This window comes from Hemitrygon akajei, chromosome 14, assembly GCF_048418815.1.
Source record: "Hemitrygon akajei chromosome 14, sHemAka1.3, whole genome shotgun sequence".
In the NCBI taxonomy this organism is placed as follows: Eukaryota; Metazoa; Chordata; class Chondrichthyes; order Myliobatiformes; family Dasyatidae; genus Hemitrygon; species Hemitrygon akajei.
The window spans coordinates 3439255-3459241 of NC_133137.1; the positions used below are offsets into that span (position 1 = coordinate 3439255).

The 19987-nt window shown below is 44.1% G+C and overlaps 1 protein-coding gene and 1 long non-coding RNA gene across 3 annotated transcripts in view; one reads left to right on the forward strand and one right to left on the reverse strand.

Annotated features, from left to right (window-relative positions):
• Positions 1-5815: 5815 nt before the first annotated feature.
• Positions 5816-19987, reverse strand: part of LOC140738232 (uncharacterized) — a 47797-nt gene continuing 33625 nt past the window's right edge. Inside the window, exon 3 of one of the 2 annotated variants that reach the window (XR_012101338.1) lies at positions 5816-7390. This is a non-coding gene — a long non-coding RNA (uncharacterized lncRNA). Of the gene's footprint in view, positions 7391-11852; positions 13473-19987 lie in introns of those variants that run through there. The other variant, XR_012101339.1, reaches the window with a different exon arrangement.
• The window catches only part of tcn2 (transcobalamin II), a 42083-nt gene continuing 31323 nt past the window's right edge, over positions 9228-19987 (forward strand). Inside the window, exons 1-4 of the mRNA XM_073065354.1 lie at positions 9228-9471; positions 15496-15579; positions 17007-17190; positions 18887-19032. Of these exons, the coding sequence (XP_072921455.1) occupies positions 15522-15579; positions 17007-17190; positions 18887-19032 (388 nt within the window). The 5' untranslated portion in view covers positions 9228-9471; positions 15496-15521. The remainder of the gene's footprint in view (positions 9472-15495; positions 15580-17006; positions 17191-18886; positions 19033-19987) is intronic.

Sequence of the window (19987 nt, forward strand, 5' to 3'; positions counted from 1 at the left end):
TGAAAAGCAGATCCTGGCTCCCTGGTTGAGCTTGATAGAACTCAACTAACTGGACTGGCTTTTTATCAGGTCGGGTATGAATTCAGACTTGGTCTTTGTCAAGTGCATTGTCTAGGTCAGGATGATTTTTTTCATATTAATGTCCACAGTTGTTGATCTACAGCCATATCTGTAGCATAGAAAAACATTTATGTGTGAGCAGCCCTCCTACAGGAGGTTTATTGCTTTGGGCAGGATTTAGGAAAGAGCTATCATATTGTTCTGGCACCATTGTGCAATATTTCTAGTGTCAGCCAAAGTCTAGACTCATGACACTATTGCTCTTTATCCAAAGATAGCCTGAAACCCTATCTTATCTACTGTTCCAACTCTGTGAATAACACTGAAGTTATATAACATTCTATGAGAGCCCTGCCAAAGCCTTTGCAACACTAATTCACCCTTATCATCTCCTGTCCCACAAACATGCAATCACATCTGATTACAAATCTGAATGCAAATGCAGTTGTGTGTGTGTGTGTGTGTGTGTGTTCGTGTTCAATAGGTACACTTAATGTCAGAGAAATGTATACAATATACACTGAGATTCTTTTTCTTCACAAACATCCGCGAAAACAAAGGAGTGCTCCAAAGAATGAATGACAGTTAAATGTTAGAACCCAAAGCCCCCCCCCAGCTCCCCCCCCATGTAAGCAGCAGTAAGGTAACAACCCCACCCCCTCCCTGGATTATTATCCCTCTTAAAGTCATTCTTCTGCCTTCTTCCCATAACCTTCGATGCCCTTACTAATCTAAAACTTATCAACATCCAATTTAACCAGACCCAATGATGTGGCCTCCATAGCCTTCTGTGGCCACGAATTCCAGATTCACCACCATCTGGCAAAGGAATTCTTCGTCATGCCTGTTTATTTCCATTTATTTATTTATCTATGTGTTTGTTTATTCAGTTATTTATCTGTCTGTTTGTGTATTTATTTATTTAGAGATACAGTGTGGAATAGGCCCTTCTGGGCCTATTTTGAGCCCTGCCACCAGCCACCAACCAATTTAACCCCAGCCTAACCACGGGACAACTTACATTGACCAATTAACCTTTGGACAGTGGGAGGAACACCTGGTGCAGCCGGGGGAAATGCACGCGTTCATGGGTTCACTGAGTTTTCCAACAACCACATTAATAACTCTAAACTCATTTTCTCAACATTTATTGCTTATTTATTTATTTAGTTATATTTTTCTCATTTGTATTAGCACAGTTTGTTGCCCCGTGCTCATTGTTTGTTGTCCATCCTGTTGGAGACAGTCTTTCATTGATTCTATAGTGTTTGCTGTATTATTGTGAATGCCCATGAGTAAATGAATTTCAAGGTTGTATATGGTAACATATATGTACTTTGATAATAAATTCACTTTTAACTTAGAACAGGGAGGACATGCAGACTCCTTATGGGTGACATCGGAATTGAACTCTGAACTCTGACGCCCGGGGCTGTAATAGCATCCTACTAACTGTTACTCTACCATGGAGTCTTTATTCTAAAGGGGACGGCCTTCTATTCTGAGGCTGTGCTCTCTGGTCCTAGACTCCCCCATTATTGGAGACATCCTACAGTTATTTAACAGGGTTCAATGAGATTCCCCCCCCCCCCATTCCTCTAAACTTCAGTGAGTAGAGGCCCAGAGGCATCAAACACTCCTCACATGTTAACCCTTTCATTGCTCAGGCTTCTGTTCTGGAGGTCTATTGGGGAACTAATGTAGAACAGAAGCCTTTGCAGATCAACACACACACACACACACACTCACCACCCCCCCACCCCCCAGTATCGTGTGTGTGTTGCTTGAATTTCCAGCGTCTGCAGATTTTCTCATTTGCCTTTGCAGACCAGCCATGTTGAAATGTGAGGCAGGTTTGAAGGGCCTATCCCATTTTCTTGTGTTCTTGTTCATGAGCTGAACATAATATGTGGAGGTATTTTCCAGCTGTAATTTCTTGCCATTATTAAGGTCTCTCTTGGTACATCAAAACCATACTGATTAATACTGCAGATAGGCTCAGGAGAGAGGATTTTGTACTACAGGAATGTATTAATATTGAATTATTATAGTCAGTCATTTATCTGACTGCAACTTCCAATTAATGCATAGTTTAATCAGAATCTGCCTCCGCATGTTTAACGCTCTGCACTTGTTAACTCCTGGCTCTCATGTCAGCATTATGAAATTAGTGACTTAAGCCAATTTACCCAAAGCAACCAAGGATTAATTGTAGGCACAGAAATGGACTGGATGCATTATGATGCTTACTAAGCCATGGTATAATTTCCATTAATTATGTGTTTCAGTTTTACACCATCAATTAGAAATTAATTAAGAGCCTGCCTATGAATTTAATCAGAGTAACACAACTGAAAAATGTCAGTTTGTTTGTAATATCTCATTAATGTTATTATTCTCTTAATTACTATTATTTTGCACTTACTAATCATATAAAGATACATTCTCTGATTCAATATTAGTTTTCTTAGGGGGTGAGTCTATGACCAGAGGGCACAGACTCAGAATAGAAGGACATTTCTTCAGAACAGAGATGAGGAGGAATTTCTTCAGCCAGAGGTTGGTGAATCTGTGGAATTCATTGCCACAGATGGATGGCTATGGAGGCTAAGTCATTGGCTGCATTTAAGGAGGCAATTGATAGTTTCTTGAATAGTAAGGGCATCAAAAGTTATGGGAATAAGGCAGAATGGGATAATAAATCAGGAATGAAGGAATGGTGGAGTAGACTCCATGACCTCAATGGCCCGATTCTGCTCCTATGTCTAAAATCATTCTTAACTTGTCTACTTTTTAAATTTAATTTCATTTACAATTATCAATTTATGGAATTTCACCATACTTATAAGCTTTTTCCTTGAGAAAATTGTATAAGAATGAGTTGATTTTGATTTTACTTGCATGCAACTGTGACGTAGAACCAGCCATAATAGATGTGGAATGGAGTCAAGATATTATTGCAAAACAACAGAATTTATTAACACTCGAGCAGAAACATAGAAAATTAAAGAAGCGATTAACTTAAAACGAAATTAACAGCGCTATGCGTCTATAGCACCCAAACGATCAAACTTAGAAACAATTCTTAACAGAGTCTGACTGGAGCACAGTCTCAGAATGTCAGTTCAGAAAGTTTCAGGGATTCACGGGGGCAGTGACGGGAGAGACTTTTAGTTTCGAAGTGACGATCTCGAACGCTGGTCTCACAAAGCGGCCACCGTATCTTCACGGCGGAAGCGAGTTCCCCATGCGCTCTTTCTCGAAGAGTCCACACAAAGTGAGAATTTCACCAGGTAACTGACAGGAGAAGTCCCTTTACCACACACCCCAGACTTTGCAGGGGTTTACCAAAGTGGGTGCCAAAAATCCCCGTTTGGATTATGAAAAGCGTTATCGATTACCCTCTCCCTTCTGGGTTCGATCGAAGCTCGCACTCTTCACCCTCAGTAACGACTCTGTTGTCCAAACACACCGACTCGCCACCAAAGTGACATCCCACCCTGCAAAAGATCATTTCAGGGAGCTCCAAGGGTGTATGTAATACTTTGTTTAGAGATTTTGTCTAATCTGAAAACCAAGTTGGGTATATGCAGAAAATGTGACATTAAAATATGTACTTATATTATTTTATCACGTTTTTATGCCATTACAACTTTAAGCAAGTCTACAGGGAGTTTGGCCTCATCATGTAGGACATCAATAGAGTAGCTTCTTAGCAGCTAGCCAGCTAGTTTAAATAACATTAGCTATGCTGATGAAGGAATGACACCTGTTAAACTCACCTCAACATGTCTTTTACATTTTAACCCACCACGGGCAATGGAAAAGTCACTGTTGCAAACAGTGCAGCGAGGAACACTGTCGCACGTGATGAAGACCATGGAGCAGCTGATAATACAGAATCTGAGGCCACAAACCAGGCACGCCCAGGATCCTCTTCAGTTTGCGTATAAGGAGAAGGTGGGAGTGGAGGATGCTATCACGTATTTGCTGCACAAATCACTCTCTCACCTAGAGGGGGTCAGTTGTGCTGTGAGGATTACATTCCTTGACTTCTCTAGTGCCTTTAACACCATCCAGCCCAAGATCTTAAGGCACAAACTAACGGAGATGGGAGTAGACTCTCACATGGTGGATTGGATAGTGGACTACTTGACAGATAGGCCTCAGTATGTGCGGTTGGGAGACTGTAGGTCTGACACGGTGGTCAGCAGCACAGGGGCGCCGCAGGGAACCGTACTCTCTCCGGTCCTGTTCACCCTGTACACATCAGACTTCCAATATAACTCGGAGTCCTGCCATGTGCAGAAGTTCGCTGATGACACGGCCATAGTGGGGTGTGTCAGGAATGGACAGGAGGAGGAGTATAGGAAACTGATACAGGACTTTGTGATATGGTGCAACTCAAACTACCTGCGTCTCAATATCACCAAGACCAAGGAGATGGTGGTGGACTTTAGGAGATCTAGGCCTCATATGGAGCCAGTGATCATTAATGGAGAATGTGTGGGCAGGTTAAGACCTACAAGTATCTGGGAGTACAGTTAGACGAGAAGCTAGACTGGACTGCCAACACAGATGCCTTGTGCAGGAAGGCACAGAGTCGACTGTACTTCCTAAGAAGGTTGGCGTCATTCAATGTCTGTAGTGAGATGCTGAAGATGTTCTATAGGTCAGTTGTGGAGAGCGCCCTCTTCTTTGTGGTGGCGTGTTGGGGAGGAGGCATTAAGAAGAGGGACGCCTCACGTCTTAATAAGCTGGTAAGGAAGGCGGGCTCTGTCGTGGGCAAAGTACTGGAGAGTTTAACATCGGTAGCTGAGCGAAGGGCGCTGAGTAGGCTACGGTCAATTATGGATAACTCTGAACATCCTCTACATAGCACCATCCAGAGACAGAGAAGCAGTTTCAGCGACAGGTTACTATCGATGCAATGCTCCTCAGACAGGATGAAGAGGTCAATACTCCCCAATGCCATTAGGCTTTACAATTCTACTGCCAGGACTTAAGAACTTTTTAAAAGCTATTATTAATGCTTTTTGAGATAGTGATTTAGATGCATATCATATTCTTTACTGAGTTAAGTATTGTATGTAATTAGTTTTGCTACAACAAGTGTATGGGACATTGGAAAAAAGTTGAATTTCCCCATGGGGATGAATAAAGTATCTATCTATCTATCTATTATTTTTGAAATCGACTGTAAAGCCCGCCCACAGAGAAGACTGATAGGTCTACTTAGCATGAAGAGAGACCAATCGGGATGCTCCCTCTCGCTCTCAGAAAAATCGATTTCCGGGATATTGTATATGATTTGCGGGCGTCAGGGAGCCGCTATCAATTTGTGGGAGACTCCCGGACCTTCCGGGAGAGAGGTGGGGGGGGGGGGAATGTCTGGTCTCTGGTGCAATCTGCGCGGCTGCTTTTATACTGTTGGGGAAGGTCATCGCGTGACACTACAAGAAACAAAGTCACAGATTCCCAGTACATCACGTCCTGTCCCAGGAATTGAAACTGCGGTTCATAACAACTTATAAACTCATGAGGAAATCGATTTCCTCGTGTTTGCTCTTTAAATTATAAAGTCATGAAATGCTTTCCCCGATCCTTCACTGTTTTACACCTCAGAGTGTAATAAGGTTATTGTGGACAGTGTTTTCCTCATTCCTTGGGGAGAAATCTTATGCACCTTAGATGGAGAATCATACCTTTCTCTCAACTCTCAACACTATATATTGTACTTAATTTGATCATATGATTATCATTAAGAGTTCAATTTATTCGTTACAAATTACAAATACAAATAGTCTCCTTGTGGATTCAAGGACAGATTGCAGTAAACTATCTTAAATGTGCTCAAGAAAACCATTACATTTCTAAATCTACGAGGCATCCAATTCTATGATAAACTTAAAATCTCCCAATGAAATTAATCTTCCTTTGTTAATGGTTTATTTAATCTCAGCTGTGTTTTGAGCTTTGTAATTAAATATCAGTAGCAAACTATTTCATATTGGACGTCTCACAGGTTGAATTTTATCAATGTATCTTATACTGAAAAACATTTTAATCTTTTTATAATGATGGCTTGCAGACTCAGGACCAATGGTCAGTTATACACCTGGACTACAGCATCATTTCCAAGACAGAGGTGAATAAAGCTGTAACTAGTGGGTGTGGTGTACATGGATATTCAAAAGGCTTTTGGTAAAATCCCGTATAAAAGATCAGTGTGGAAGATTAAAACGTGGGACACTTATCCCCAGACCCTAAATCCCTCCCCTCCATCCTCTATCCAGTAACATTCCCCTCCTTCTCCCCTTCTCTTCTCCAAACACACAACATTCCATAATAAGAAACAGGAGCAGAATTAGGCCATTCAGCCTATCGAGTCTGTTTCATCATTTGATCGCGGCTGATTAATTTTCCTTCTCGACTCCATTCTACTGTCTTTCCCTAACTCTTTGACACCCTTACTAATCAAGAACCTATGGACCACCCAATGACTTGGCCTCCACAGCTGTGGGTGTGCAATGAATTCCACAGATTTACCACTGTCTGGCTGAGGAAATTTTTCCTCATCTCTGTTCTAAAGGGATGTCCTCCTATTCTGAGGCTGTACACTCTGGTGCTAACTTCCCCACTATAGGAAACATCCTCTCCACGTCAACTCCATCAGGTCTTCCAATATTTTGTACGTCTCAGTGAGAGCCACCCTCGTTCTTCTGAGCTCCAGACCCAGAGCCATCGAAAGCTCCTCATAAATTAACTCTTTAATCTCAGGATCATTCTCGTTAATCTTCTCTGAAACATCTACAATGCCAGTGCAGTCTTTCTTAGGTATGGAGCTCAATACTGCTCACAATTCTCCAAATGTCTCAAAGGCTCAGTGCCTCCTTTGCTCCTTCTGACCGTCAGAACCATCATGAATTCCTGCAGTCTCTGTGATTTTTGTTTCAAGTCCGACCTGCGAGCAGCCTTCAGGAGGATAATCCCACAAAAAGCATCCAGCCCAGACAGGGTACCTGGTCAAGTACCAAAGTCCTATGCTGGACTGTCCACTGACATCTTTAACCTTCCGCTTGGGCAGTCTGAGGTACCCACTGCCTGCAGGCAGACTTCACTTACACTGGTGCTGAAGAAGAACGTGGTGCCTCGATGACTATCATCCAATAGCATTTGCATTCACAGTGAAGAAATGTTTTCAGAGGCTGGTGATGAAACATAGCAACTTCTGCCTGAGAAGTGATTGGATTCACTCCAATTTGCCTACTGGAGTAACAGGTCTACTGCAGATGGAATCTCATTGGCTCTTCACTCAACACTGGAACATCTGGATAGGAAAGATGCATGAAGATGCTCTTAATGACTACAGCTTGGTATTTAATACCATCCTCCCCTCAAAACTAATCAATGCTTCAAGACCTTGCCCACAGTTCCTCCTTGTGCAATTGGATCCTGGATTCCATCAATTGCAGACCCCAGTCAGTTCAGACTGACAACATCTCCTCCACAATCTCCTTCAGCACAGGTGCACCACTAGGCTGTGTGCTTAGTCCCTGCCCTGCTCGCTTTACACTTACGACTGTAAGGCTAAGTACAGCTCCGATGCCATATTCAAGTATGCTGATACCACCCCTGCCATCGGCCGAGTCAAAGGTGGTGGTGACTCAGCAGAAAGGAGGAGATTGGAAATCTGGCTTAGTGGTGTCACAACAACAACCTCTCACTCAATGTCAGCAAGACCGATTACTGACTTCAGGAGAGGGAAACCAGGGATCCATGAGCCAGTTTGCATCGGAGGATCAGAGGCAGAGAGGTTCAGCGACTTTAAATTCCTCGGTGTTATCATTTTGGAGGACCTGTCCTGGGCCCAGCACGGAAGTGCAATCACGAAGAAAGCATGGTAGCATGTCTACTTCCCTAGGAGTTTGCCAAGATTCAGCATGACATCTAAAACTTCAACAAATTTCTACAGATGTGTAGTGGAGACTATATTGACTGGCTGTGTCACAGCCTGGTATGGAAATACCAGTGCCCTTGAATGCAAAATCCTACAAAATACGAAGGGTCTCGGCCCGAAACGTCGACAGCGCTTCTCACTATAGATGCTGCCTGGCCTGCTGTGTTCCACCAGCATTTTGTGTGTGTTGTTGTTTGAATTTCCAGCATCTGCAGATTTCCTCGTGAATACAGCCTAGTCCATCGCAGGTAAAGCCCACCCCTCCATCCAGCGCATCTACATGGAGTGTTGTCACCATCCATCATCAGGGACCCCACCCACCCTCCTCAAGCTCTCTTCTGGTGGCTGCCTGCAGGAAGGAGGTACAGGAGCTCACGTTCTTTATATATTTATTACATTTAATTTTTATTTGCACAGTTTGTTGTCTTTTGCACACTGGTAGAACACCCGAGCTGGTGTGGTCTTTCATCAATGCTATTGTGGTTATCATTATTCTATTATGGATTTACTGAGTATGCCAGCAAGGAAATTAATCTCGAGGTTGTATATAGTGACATATATGTTCTTTGATAATACGTTTACTTTGAACTTTGAAATGTGGTCTGAACAATGTCTTATAAAGCCTCTAAAATGCTGGAGGAACTCAGCACGTCAGGCAGCTTCTTTGGAAGGGAGTAAACAGTTGCTTTTTCGGGCTGAGACCTTTCATCAGTCCCGATGAAGGGTCTCAGCTCGAAATATTGAAGGGTTTCTTCCCCTCCAGAGATTCTGCCTGACTTGCTGAGTTCCTCCAACAGTTTGCGCCTGTTGCTCAAGATTTCTAGCATCTGCATCTGGTGTTTTTGCTTAGCTTAATACCATTGCTTTTAATCCTCTTGAAACAAATCCCACCTTTTGCCTTTCTCTCTATAGACTAGCCCTACAAGTTAACCTTTAGGGACATCCCCGTTCTTCCCAGTCCCGCTGACCGATCCTTTTCCCCCTCTTCATTGCCGCATTCCCTCCCCCTCTACCCCCCATCCTTCACCTTCTCTCCTTTCTTGATCCCCTTTCTTCCCACTCCTTACCTACCCCTCCACAACCAGTTACCCTACTGGTTCCCTCTCTTCCCCCGCACCGCTAGTTGCCCCGCCTCTCCGACGGCCCCGTCCTCCGCTCCCTCCCTTCCTTCCTGCTCCATCCTCGATCCTCCCCTCCCTGTTTCCATTCCTGCTGACAGTCGGTCAGCTGAGCGCTCACATGACCCGCTGAGTGACGGCAGTCGCCTCTTACCGGACGACAGAGGGAACGGGGTAGCGGACTGTCCTGCTGACCAACCCGGCGGCTGCCCCAACCGAACAGCCCCGCTACACCGGGCAGTCTCAGCCGGGGCGATAACAACGCGCTGTACTAACTTTCGCTGCGAAATAGTTTGCTGCCGGATCTTGCGCAGGTTCACGGAGCGGGACAGGGTGAGTACAGTCCAGTCCCGTGGATCCCAACTCAGCTGCCCGTCCGGAGGAGTGCTGAGTACGGTCTGGGTCCCGGTGGGTGGGTTAGCTCTGACTTATCGCTTCTATTGAAGTGTAAAAGTATAAATTTTAACTATGAAGTCAGTTATTTGTTATGCATGTACTCAATTTAGTAGAAAGAAATCTTAAGAATGTAGAAGACAATGGTGTGTTAATGAGAGGTAGCTAAGAGAAGTAGATTAGAACATGATTAAGCCGATTGATAGGAACAAAAGGGACATGATGTAGGTGTAATATGCATCTAGAGATTGCTATAAAAGCTGCGGAGTCCGGATACAAGGTTTTGCTCTCCTCCTCTAATCCGCCGACTGGGAGGGCGGAGAGGGATCGGGACGGGGTATGTGCCGGGGGTCGCTCCGTCCGTGATCCCCGCCTGCCCGCCCCTCTTCGATGGGACAACAAACTAACCCTTAGTGTGCAAGATCTTGCACAAGAGGATCTGTGTTATCCCTGCTATAATTATCAGGTAACCTGTTAGTCATCGTGGGGTCTTGGTGTATCTAAATTGGTCTCTGAGCTTCATAGGAAGGCAGGGTGGGTTTGTGTTTCAGTAAGCAGATGTACTTATCCAGTCCGAAATTAAACAAAATAAAGCTTTTTTAAAAGATTTCCTTGCAGCAAAAATCAGTTTAATCCTGAGGTCCCATTCCTCATAGATCTGGTGAATTTGGCCTCTGACACCAGAACTGGTGGTGGGGCAGAAAGTGAGAAAGGTCAAATAGAGTACTGTATGTACTGTATGTGGAGTACTGTATGTACTGTGTGTGGAGTACTGTATGTAGAGTACTGTATGTATTGTATGTGGAGTACTGTATGTAGAGTACTGTATGTACTGTGTACTGTATGTACTGTATGTAGAGTACTGTATGTATTGTATGTGGAGTACTGTATGTAGAGTACTGTATGTACTGTGTACTGTATGTACTGTATGTAGAGTACTGTATGTATTGTATGTGGAGTACTGTATGTAGAGTACTGTATGTACTGTGTACTGTATGTAGAGTACTGTATGTATTGTATGTGGAGTACTGTATGTAGAGTACTGTATGTACTGTGTACTGTATGTACTGTATGTAGAGTACTGTATGTATTGTATGTGGAGTACTGTATGTACTGTATGTGGAGTACTGTATGTAGAGTACTGTATGTATTGTATATGGAGTACTGTATGTAGAGTACTGTATGTACTGTGTACTGTATGTACTGTATGTGGAGTACTGTATGTACTGTGTACTGTATGTACTGTATGTGGAGTACTGTATGTACTGTATGTGGAGTACTGTATGTAGAGTACTGTATGTATTGTATGTGGAGTACTGTATGTACTGTGTGTGGAGTACTGTATGTAGAGTACTGTATGTATTGTATGTAGAGTACTGTATGTAGGGTACTGTATGTGGAGTACTGTATGTACTGTATGTGGAGTATTGTATGAACTGTATGTGGAGTACTGTATGTAGGGTACTGTATGTAGAGTACTGTATGTACTGTATGTGGAGTACTGTATGTACTGTGTACTGTATGTGGAGTACTGTATGAACTGTATGTAGTGTACTGTATGTGGAGTACTGTATGTACTGTATGTGGAGTACTGTATGAACTGTATGTAGAGTACTGTATGTACTGTATGTGGAGTACTGTATGTAGGGTACTGTATGTACTGTGTACTGTATGTGGAGTATTGTATGTAGAGTACTGTATGTAGGGTACTGTATGTAGAGTACTGTATGTACGGTACTGTATTTACTGTATGTGGAGTACTGTATGTAGAGTACTGTATGTGGAGTACTGTATGTACTGTATGTGGAGTACTGTATGAACTGTATGTAGAGTACTGTATGAACTATGTGAACTGTATGTAGAGTACTGTATGAACTGTGTACTGTGTGGAGTACTGTATGTGGAGTACTGTATGTGGAGTACTGTATGTAGGGTACTGTATGTGGAGTACTGTATGTACTGTATGTGGAGTACTGTATGTACTGTACTAGGCAGCTGGAACTCAATCCAGACAAGTAGGAAGTGAGCATTTTGGAAGGCAGATCTGGATAGGACATACACAGTGAATTGCAAGGTGCTAAGGACTATTGCTGAGCAAAGAGACTTGGGAGTTTGTCTATTGTGCACTGAAATTGGCAACTCAGGTAGAGTGTTGGCATGCCAGACTCTGTAGGTGGGACATTATGTCTGGTTAAGGTGCACTGAGAGTATTGTGTGCATTTCTGGTTGCCACGCTGTAGCGGGCATGATTGCCCGGAGAGAATGCAGAGAAGGTCCACCTGTATGCTGGTAAATTTACATTGGTTTATATTGTACAGGTACAGAGGTACAGTGAAAAAACTTGCTTTGTACTGAGGTAATTCAAGGTAAAACAGTAAGAGAACAGAATGAAGTGTTACAATCTGCTGGGCCCAGGATAGATCTTCAGCGATGTTTACCCGCAGGAACTTGAAACTGCTCACCCTCTATGAAGATGGGTATGTGTTCCTTTGACTTCTCTTTCCTGAAGTTCATAATCGATTCCTTGGTCTTTCTAACAAGTGCGAGGCTCTCAATCAGCTGTTCTACCTCACTCCTGTACACTCCATCTGGAATTCTGTCAACAACAGTTGTGTCATCGGCACATTTGTAGATGCCATTTGAGCTGTGCCTATCCAACAGTTGTGGGTGTAGAGAGTAGGGCAGTGGGCTGAGGTTGATTGTCAGTGAGGAGGAGATCCTTCTTCCAATCCACACAGACTGTGGTCTCCCGGTGAGGAGGTACAGAGGCCCAGGTTTTGGGGCTTGTTGATTCGTACTGAGGAGATGATGGTGTCAAATGCTGAGCTGTAATCGATAAACAGCAGCTGACGTAGGTATTGCTGTAGTTCACTTGACTCAAGGCCAACTGGAGACCCAGTGGGATCTGTCGTGGCGATGAGCAAATTGCAACAGATCCAGTTCTTTGCTTGGTTAGGAGCTGATTCTGCCAACACTGGGCGATGGTCATTGAGGTGGCTCACCCTGCTCTTCTTGAGCACTGGTACAATTGTCCTTCTGAAGCAGGTGGGAACCTTCATCTGCAGCAGCTGCCCTCCCACCAGCGGGTTGGCACAGGTTTTCAGTGCCCTGTAACAGGTACATCATCAGAGGCTAATGCCTTTCGAAGATTCACCCTTTGAAAAATGTTCTGACTTCGGCCTCTGAGACAGAGGTCGTGGGGTCATCAGATTCTGCGGGGATTCACACAAGTGTAGTTTTATTCTCCCTTTCAAAGTGTGCATAAGAGGTGTTTAGCTCACCTGTGAGTGAAACATCATGGCTATTCATAATGTTAAGTTTTGCTTTGTAGGAAGTAATAGCCTGCAGACTCTGTTAGAACTGACACACATCCAATTCTGACTCTACCTTCAACTGGAATTGATTTATTGCTCTTCAAATAGCCTTCCCAGGATTGCATCTGGGCTTCTTGTAGAATTCTGGATCACTGGTCTTGACTGCCGCAGGTGTGGCCCTCAGCAGGCCACAAATCTCCTGCTTCATCCATGGCTTTTGGTTTGGGTACCTTCATGCACACGGGTTCTGATGAAATCCGACAACTGTAGCGTTTTCATTCAGATTCAAAGATGAATCCCTGAATATTGTCCAGTCCACTGATTCAAAGCAATGCTGTAAGTGCTTCTCTGCCTCGGTTGACCATACCTTCTTTGTCCTTACCTCTGATGCTGTGGTCTTTAGTCTCTGCCTCTATGCCAGATGTAGAAATACAACCAGGCGATTGGACTTTCCAAAGTGCGGGCGTGGGATGTCACAGTAACCGTTCTTGATGATGGTATAACAGTGGTCAAGTGTGTTGGCTCCTCTGGTTCCACAGGTGGTATGTTGGTGGTAGTTGTTCAAAGACTTCTTCCAGCTGTGGAACATTATTGTGTTGGAGATTGCAGATCGACGTAGGTGATGAACTGGAATAGGCATAAATGGATTTTTGGTTGGCAGAACACAAGGCAAGGCATCCCATGGGTGCCTTAACATTATTCATTACAGATGCCTTGCATGAAGGTACCAAAGCTCCAATTGATAAATAGGCTGAAGGGTAGGAGAAGTAGTTTGTGGAAAGGACAACAGGAGATTGCAAAGAAAGATAGGTTAAGGATCTGGTTAAAAGAATAAATGTGAGGTGACATTATTGAATATGTAAGGGGGTTTCTTTTTTGTTACTGTGTATGTGAATCAAAATGGCTTCTTTTGTTAAAAGTAGGAATGCTTCTTTGTTATGATAAGTGCTTTCTCTCACAGCTTTGTTTGGGTTTAGAATTTACTGATAACGGGAATTGTATTCATTTGTTAACCAATTGGGATTAATGTTATTCTCTCTTGGGGGGTTATATGGGAGGCAGGGTTTGAGGGTTGGCACAACATCGTGGGCCGAAGGGCCAGTAATGTGCTGTACTATTCTATGTTCTATGTTCTCTTCTGAGTCTGTAAGCCATTGTTGGCGGGCTTTTGGGGAGTCGGCGCGAGGGGGTGTGAGAGAGAGGACGCAATGCTGTAAATTGGGCGACGGAAAGTGGAAGGGGTCCGAGGCCAGGAGGTTCGGCGAGGAGAGGAGACGAAGACAGACATGCAGGTTGATCACTTCAGGTGGTCCTGAGCTGCGAGTCGAGGAGGTCTGAGGGGATCGAGTGGTGGCCAGAAGACATCAATAATTGATCTCCCAACGGTTGTGCATGACGTGGTTTGGACTTTGATAAGTTTCGCGCCTTTTCTTTATTTTCATTTCCTTCATATATACTGTATCATTATTAATCATGTAGTTCTAGTAATCTCTATAAAGTGTAATCATTTAATCGCATGGAGTGTACTGCCTGTTATTTGGCGAGGTGGGGGACATCACACAGCATCCACACAAACTGATTATCCAGTTTGGCAGGGCTGAAGGCTGCAGCCCCTAGACAGAAGTGAGCTGAGCCAGCCTGAGGTGAGCCAGGGGGTTACATTGGGGGAGCTCTGTCCGGGATTGCATTCTGTGGAATTCTGTGTGATCGCCCTCTTTAAATTATGCAGGCTGCGGGGAAGAAAAGGTGCCAAAACGTATCAAAGTCCAAACCACTTCATGCACAACCGTTGGAGCTCAGTTAACAATGTCTTCTGGCCACCATTCGATCCCCTCAGGCCTCCTCGAATCACAGCTCAGGACCACCCGAAGTGATCAACCTGCATGTCTGTCTTCGTCTCCTCTCCTCGCCGAACCTTCTGGCCTTGGACCCCTCCCGCTTGGGGTCCGTTCCATTGCCCAGTTTACAGCATCGCGCCCTCTCTCTCTCACCCCCTCGCGCCGACTTCCCAAAAGCCCACCAACAATAGCTTACAGACTCAGAAGAGAGAATAACATTAATTCCAATTGGTTCACAAAGGAATACAATTCTCGTTATCAGCAACGCTAAACCCAAACAAACTGCGAGAGAAAGCACTTATCATAACAAAGAAGCATTCCTACTTTTAACAAAACAAAGAAGCCATTTTGATTAACATACGCAGTAACAAAAAAGAAACCCCCTTACAAATATATTTATGGCAAATTCACATTTAACATACAAAAGAGTTGAGGAGTAATGGGAGAGAGAGCAGGAAAGTGATGTTGAAATTATGACTGGATCAGCCATGGTCTTACTGATGGAGTCAGCTCAAGGGACTGACTGACCATCTCCTGCTGTATCTGATCTTCTTGAAAAGCAAGGGGTGAAATGTCAAAAGAGTTCATCAGGATGTGGACTTCACCCGGTGATAGTGGTGAGGTTATCTAAGGGCAGAACTGAACTATAGAGTCGAGGGTCCAGTTTCAAATCTGTACATTGATGTTATGTACTTATGTTTTCTGGGAAATGAGAAACACTGCTACTAATTTGTTTAGGACCAGATTTTTTTCTATGATTGTTTCAATATCTTTTCCATTTTATCAAATATTTCCCTTCCTGTTTTTCCCAGAACACTGCATTTCTGTAAAATACATCATGCAGCCCAGACTGTTGCTGTTGATATCCTGCACGGGGATTCTTTTCCTCACAGTCAGTAAGTATTATTGTTTTCTCCCCCCCCCCCACCCCACCCCGTGCTTAATGCGCGTGTGTGTATGCGTGTGTGTGTATGTGTGTGTGCGCGCGTGCGTGTGTACGTGTGTGTGTGCGTGTGTATGTGTGTGTGCGCGTGTGTGTATGTGCGTGTGTGTGTGTATGTGTGTGTGCGCGCGTGTGTGTGTATGCGTGTGCGTGTATTGATATTGGAATTTGTAGCAGATTTGATTTTGTGTTTCTGCTTTGTTGCATTTGTAAGTCTCCTGTGCCTTTGATCAGGAGCAAAGCAGGCGATGTACTTTTCTGCATTCTCTGTTGGACATTTGGAAATCTGCAGAGAGCTTCCAGTGTATAGAAGGGATAGGATGAGGCTGTTCTGTGTCAAAATGAGACAGAAGCAGTTGGTGCAACACATAAACATGAAATTTATCAATGCAGGAAATCCAGAGCAACGTACACAAAATACTGGAGGAACTCAGAAGGTCGGGCGGTATCTGTGAATGAGCAGTGAAAGTTTCAGGCCAAGACACTTCATCAGGACTGGCATGAGGTTTGAATAGGAGAGAAGAAAGTTGGTGGTTGATGTCTGGGTAGGCAGTTAGAGATGACAAGATACAGAGTGGGCTCCCAAGTTAGAGTGGGATTAATGTAAACTGATGCTGGATGGTCAAGGTGGAACTGGTGGGCTGTCCTCGCTTAACTCTCTGCAACCCTATGACTCTAGTGAAAAGGTAAATGGAATTAAAGTCGATGTCAACCATGATCTTTTTGAACAACAAATTAGATTTGAGGGGCTGAATGTTTGCTCCTACACAAAATAATGCTCTTTTGTGCCCCCAGCTCTGTGGTAGCTTCAAGGAACACATCCCCCACTCTGATATGTCTGAGTGGTCACCGGCAGGCTGTTGGATCTCAATGTCCAGCATGTAGCAAACATACACGTGGCTGTGGCTGAAATCTTAGACTGACATCCAGAGGAAACTGTGGGGGAATTTGTTCTACAGGAGACTTTTCCCCCTCTCCTGCACCAACTTTATCCCAAAGCTCACACTCCGGGGTGAATTCCTTCTGACGTGTGTGGGGCGGAGGGTTATCTTGTCTTGTCAATGAGTGCTCTGTGTTGGGGGGGCAGTGTTAGAACACTTCAGGGAGCATGGTAGCGTAGCAGTTACTGTAACACTTCTGCAGCATCACTGTCCCAGGTTCAATTCCTGTTGCTGTCTGAAAGGAGTTTATATGTTCTCCCTGTGACTGAGTTGATTTCCTCCAGTTCTCTGGTTTCCTCCCATGTTCCAAAGATGTACGAGTTGGTAGGTTAATTGGTCACATGGGTGTAATTGGGTGTGTGGGCCTGTTACCATGCCATGTCACTAAATAAAGAAATAAACAAACAACATTGTCAACAACTTGCTCTGTCTATGTCAGAACTGGAAGCCAGTCATGAGAAGACCATCGTGGCCTTGAACTCCCGTCTCCTTAGATTTACGGGTACGTTGCCGGCCAATCCCAGTATCCACATTGCCTTGCGATTGTCGGAGCACCATAGCCTCGGCTTTGAACGGAAATACCTTCACCGGCTGAAGTCTGACCTCCACAGGAAGCTTTTCAGGTAATTGCCCTGCTTGCTCTGTACACCGGCCAGCTTTCTCCCCAGAGCACCAGGCATCAACCCTTCCACCTGGTACTTGTAAATTATGCCTCATATGTGAAGGAAGCAGGGCTGGTGACAGTCTGAAGGATTTAAGCAAGATAGCCCTGGGATAATGTTGAATTTATTATGCATTAAAGCCAGTTTCGTGCCGATATGGGAAAATGATACTGCCATCCTTACCCAATGCCTTTACAACTTCCAGACCCAACAAGTCAAGAGTTCTCCTAGTCAAAATGTTGTTCTCTGTACCGTGGAGCTCATTTAAAACTCCCTTTTGTGCCTTACATCAAATGTTAATTTGCTTATTAATTGATCTACCTTGGCTCCTGTAATATCTTCATTTTGAAAATGCTTATTCTTCTCCAAACCTCTCCATGGTCTCTTGCCCTCATTATTTCTGAACCCCTCCAACGAAACAAGCTTCTGCAAAATGTGTGCTTCTGCTGTGAATATTTCTGATTCATTGTTATCAACCATGACTTCACCTCTAGGACTGCTGGCCTGGGACTCCTCAGCCTACCCCTCTAACCAAAGGTTTAGAGAGAGCCTCCCCCTCACCTACCCTCACTTCCTCTCTCATTTCTCATGGGGGTTGACTGACCTGCTGCTGCCTCTACCTGTTGGATCTTTCAAGTGTTTCAAATACTTCATGTTTTTATTTCAGATTTTATTTTTTATATTGTTACTGTTGTGCCACTAATTTCACTTGTGGAAACAACTTCTCTAGCCCTCTCTCTCTCTCTTTCTCTCCATGCCCACCCCCACCCTTCTCACTCCCATCCTAACTCTCTCTCTGTCTCCCACCCTCTCCCCCTCCCTCCCTGTTCTCCCCTATTCTCTGACAGTGTTGGACCTTAATATTTAACTTAGAATTGGAATTAGTTTGGAGCTGGAATTGTTTTATTATTCTCACATTTTCCAAGATGGAGTGAAACGCTTGTCTTGCATACCATCCTTGTGGATGTGTTATTACTCAGTGTGTTGAGGTGTACAAGATGAAACAATAACAGGTGCAGAATAAGTGTTAAGAGAAAGTCCAGTGCAGGTAGACAGTAAGGTGCAAGAACATAATGAGGTAAAAGTGCCTGATGTATCTGCCTCTGCACACAGCTGGCAACACTTTCCATGCACCCACCACTCTCTGGGTAAAAAACAAAACGTACCTCTGACATCCCCTGTACTTCCCTCCAATCACCTTAAAATTATGCTGCGTCTTATTGGCTGTTTCTGCCCTGAGATAAAGGTGCTAACTGTCCACTTTATCAATGCCTCTGTGCACCTCTATCACTCCTTCTCCTCCACTCCAAAGGGAAAAGCACAGTGGGGCAGTTGTTAGCACGATACTTTTCCAGTTTGGGCTGTCAGAGTTCAGAGTTCAATTCCCACGTCATCTGTAAGGAATCTCTCCTCCCTGTGACCGCCTGGGTTTTCTGCAAAAGCTCTGGTTTCCTCTCACAGTCCAAAGACGTCCCAGTTACTAGGTTACTTGGTCATTGTAAGTTGTCCCATGATTAGTCTGGGGTTAAACCAGGGGCTGCTGGGCACTGTGGCTCGAAGAGACAGAAGGGCCTATTCCACTCTGTACCTCAATAAATAAATAAATCAGAATCTAAGTCTGCCCGACTTTCATGGTTCTCTCCCTTGGCTCCCCCAGATCACGGCTGGATTCTAAGCTCTCCACTGGCCTCGTAGCTCTGTACCTGTTGGCGTTGCGTGCGTCCTGCCAGAATATGCAAGCACGACAGTCAGCACTGCTCTACCTGAAGAACAAACTTGATGCTGAAGGAAACTACACCAAACGTACGTGCTCTCTTCTCTCTCGGGGTATATTCACACAGTCCTCATGTTGCTTGGTTTGTAATCTAATTCTCAGGTTGAACTAACTCTCTGAAATCATGACTTCAAATCTCAACGTAGAGGTATAAAATTCCTGTTAATTGAATTAAATCAGACTAACAGCTTGTATAGTGACTCTGTATGTAACCTAACATGCTTACAGAGAGGGGAATGGGTCTGAGTTACCTCTGGCTCCCTAGCAGTATACTTGATCGGTGTGTGTGCACGTCTCTATGCGTATGTGCATGTGTATGCATATCTTCGGGCACGTGTGTGTTACTCATAATTCTGTAAGAGACTGTTAATTAGCCACACTCAGTACTTGGGTGCTGTACTAATAGATTTCCTACCCTATCCAGCACCATAGAGTTTCCAGTGAGCCCAGAGGTTGAGAAACAGACAGGGAACATTTCAAGGGACCCAACAAACGTCATGTCCAATCATTGGGAACTTCAGATAGCTGGATGCAGATTGTTGGAGTTACTGCCTCCTCTGCCATCTGGTGGTGAGGAGGATGCAGTACAGACCATCCTCAATGATAGATAGATAGATAGATACTTTATTCATCCCCATGGGGAAATTCAACTTTTTTCCAATGTCCCATACACTTGTTGTAGCAAAACTAATTACATACAATACTTAACTCAGTAAAAAATATGATATGCATCTAAATCACTATCTCAAAAAGCATTAATAATAGCTTTTAAAAAGTTCTTAAGTCCTGGCGGTTGAATTGTAAAGCCTAATGGCATTGGGGAGTATTGACCTCTTCATCCTGTCTGAGGAGCATTGCATCGATAGTAACCTGTCACTGAAACTGCTTCTCTGTCTCTGGATGGTGCTATGTAGAGGATGTTCAGAGTTTTCCATAATTGAAAACATAATTGAAATAATTGACATAATTCCATAAATGTGCTGA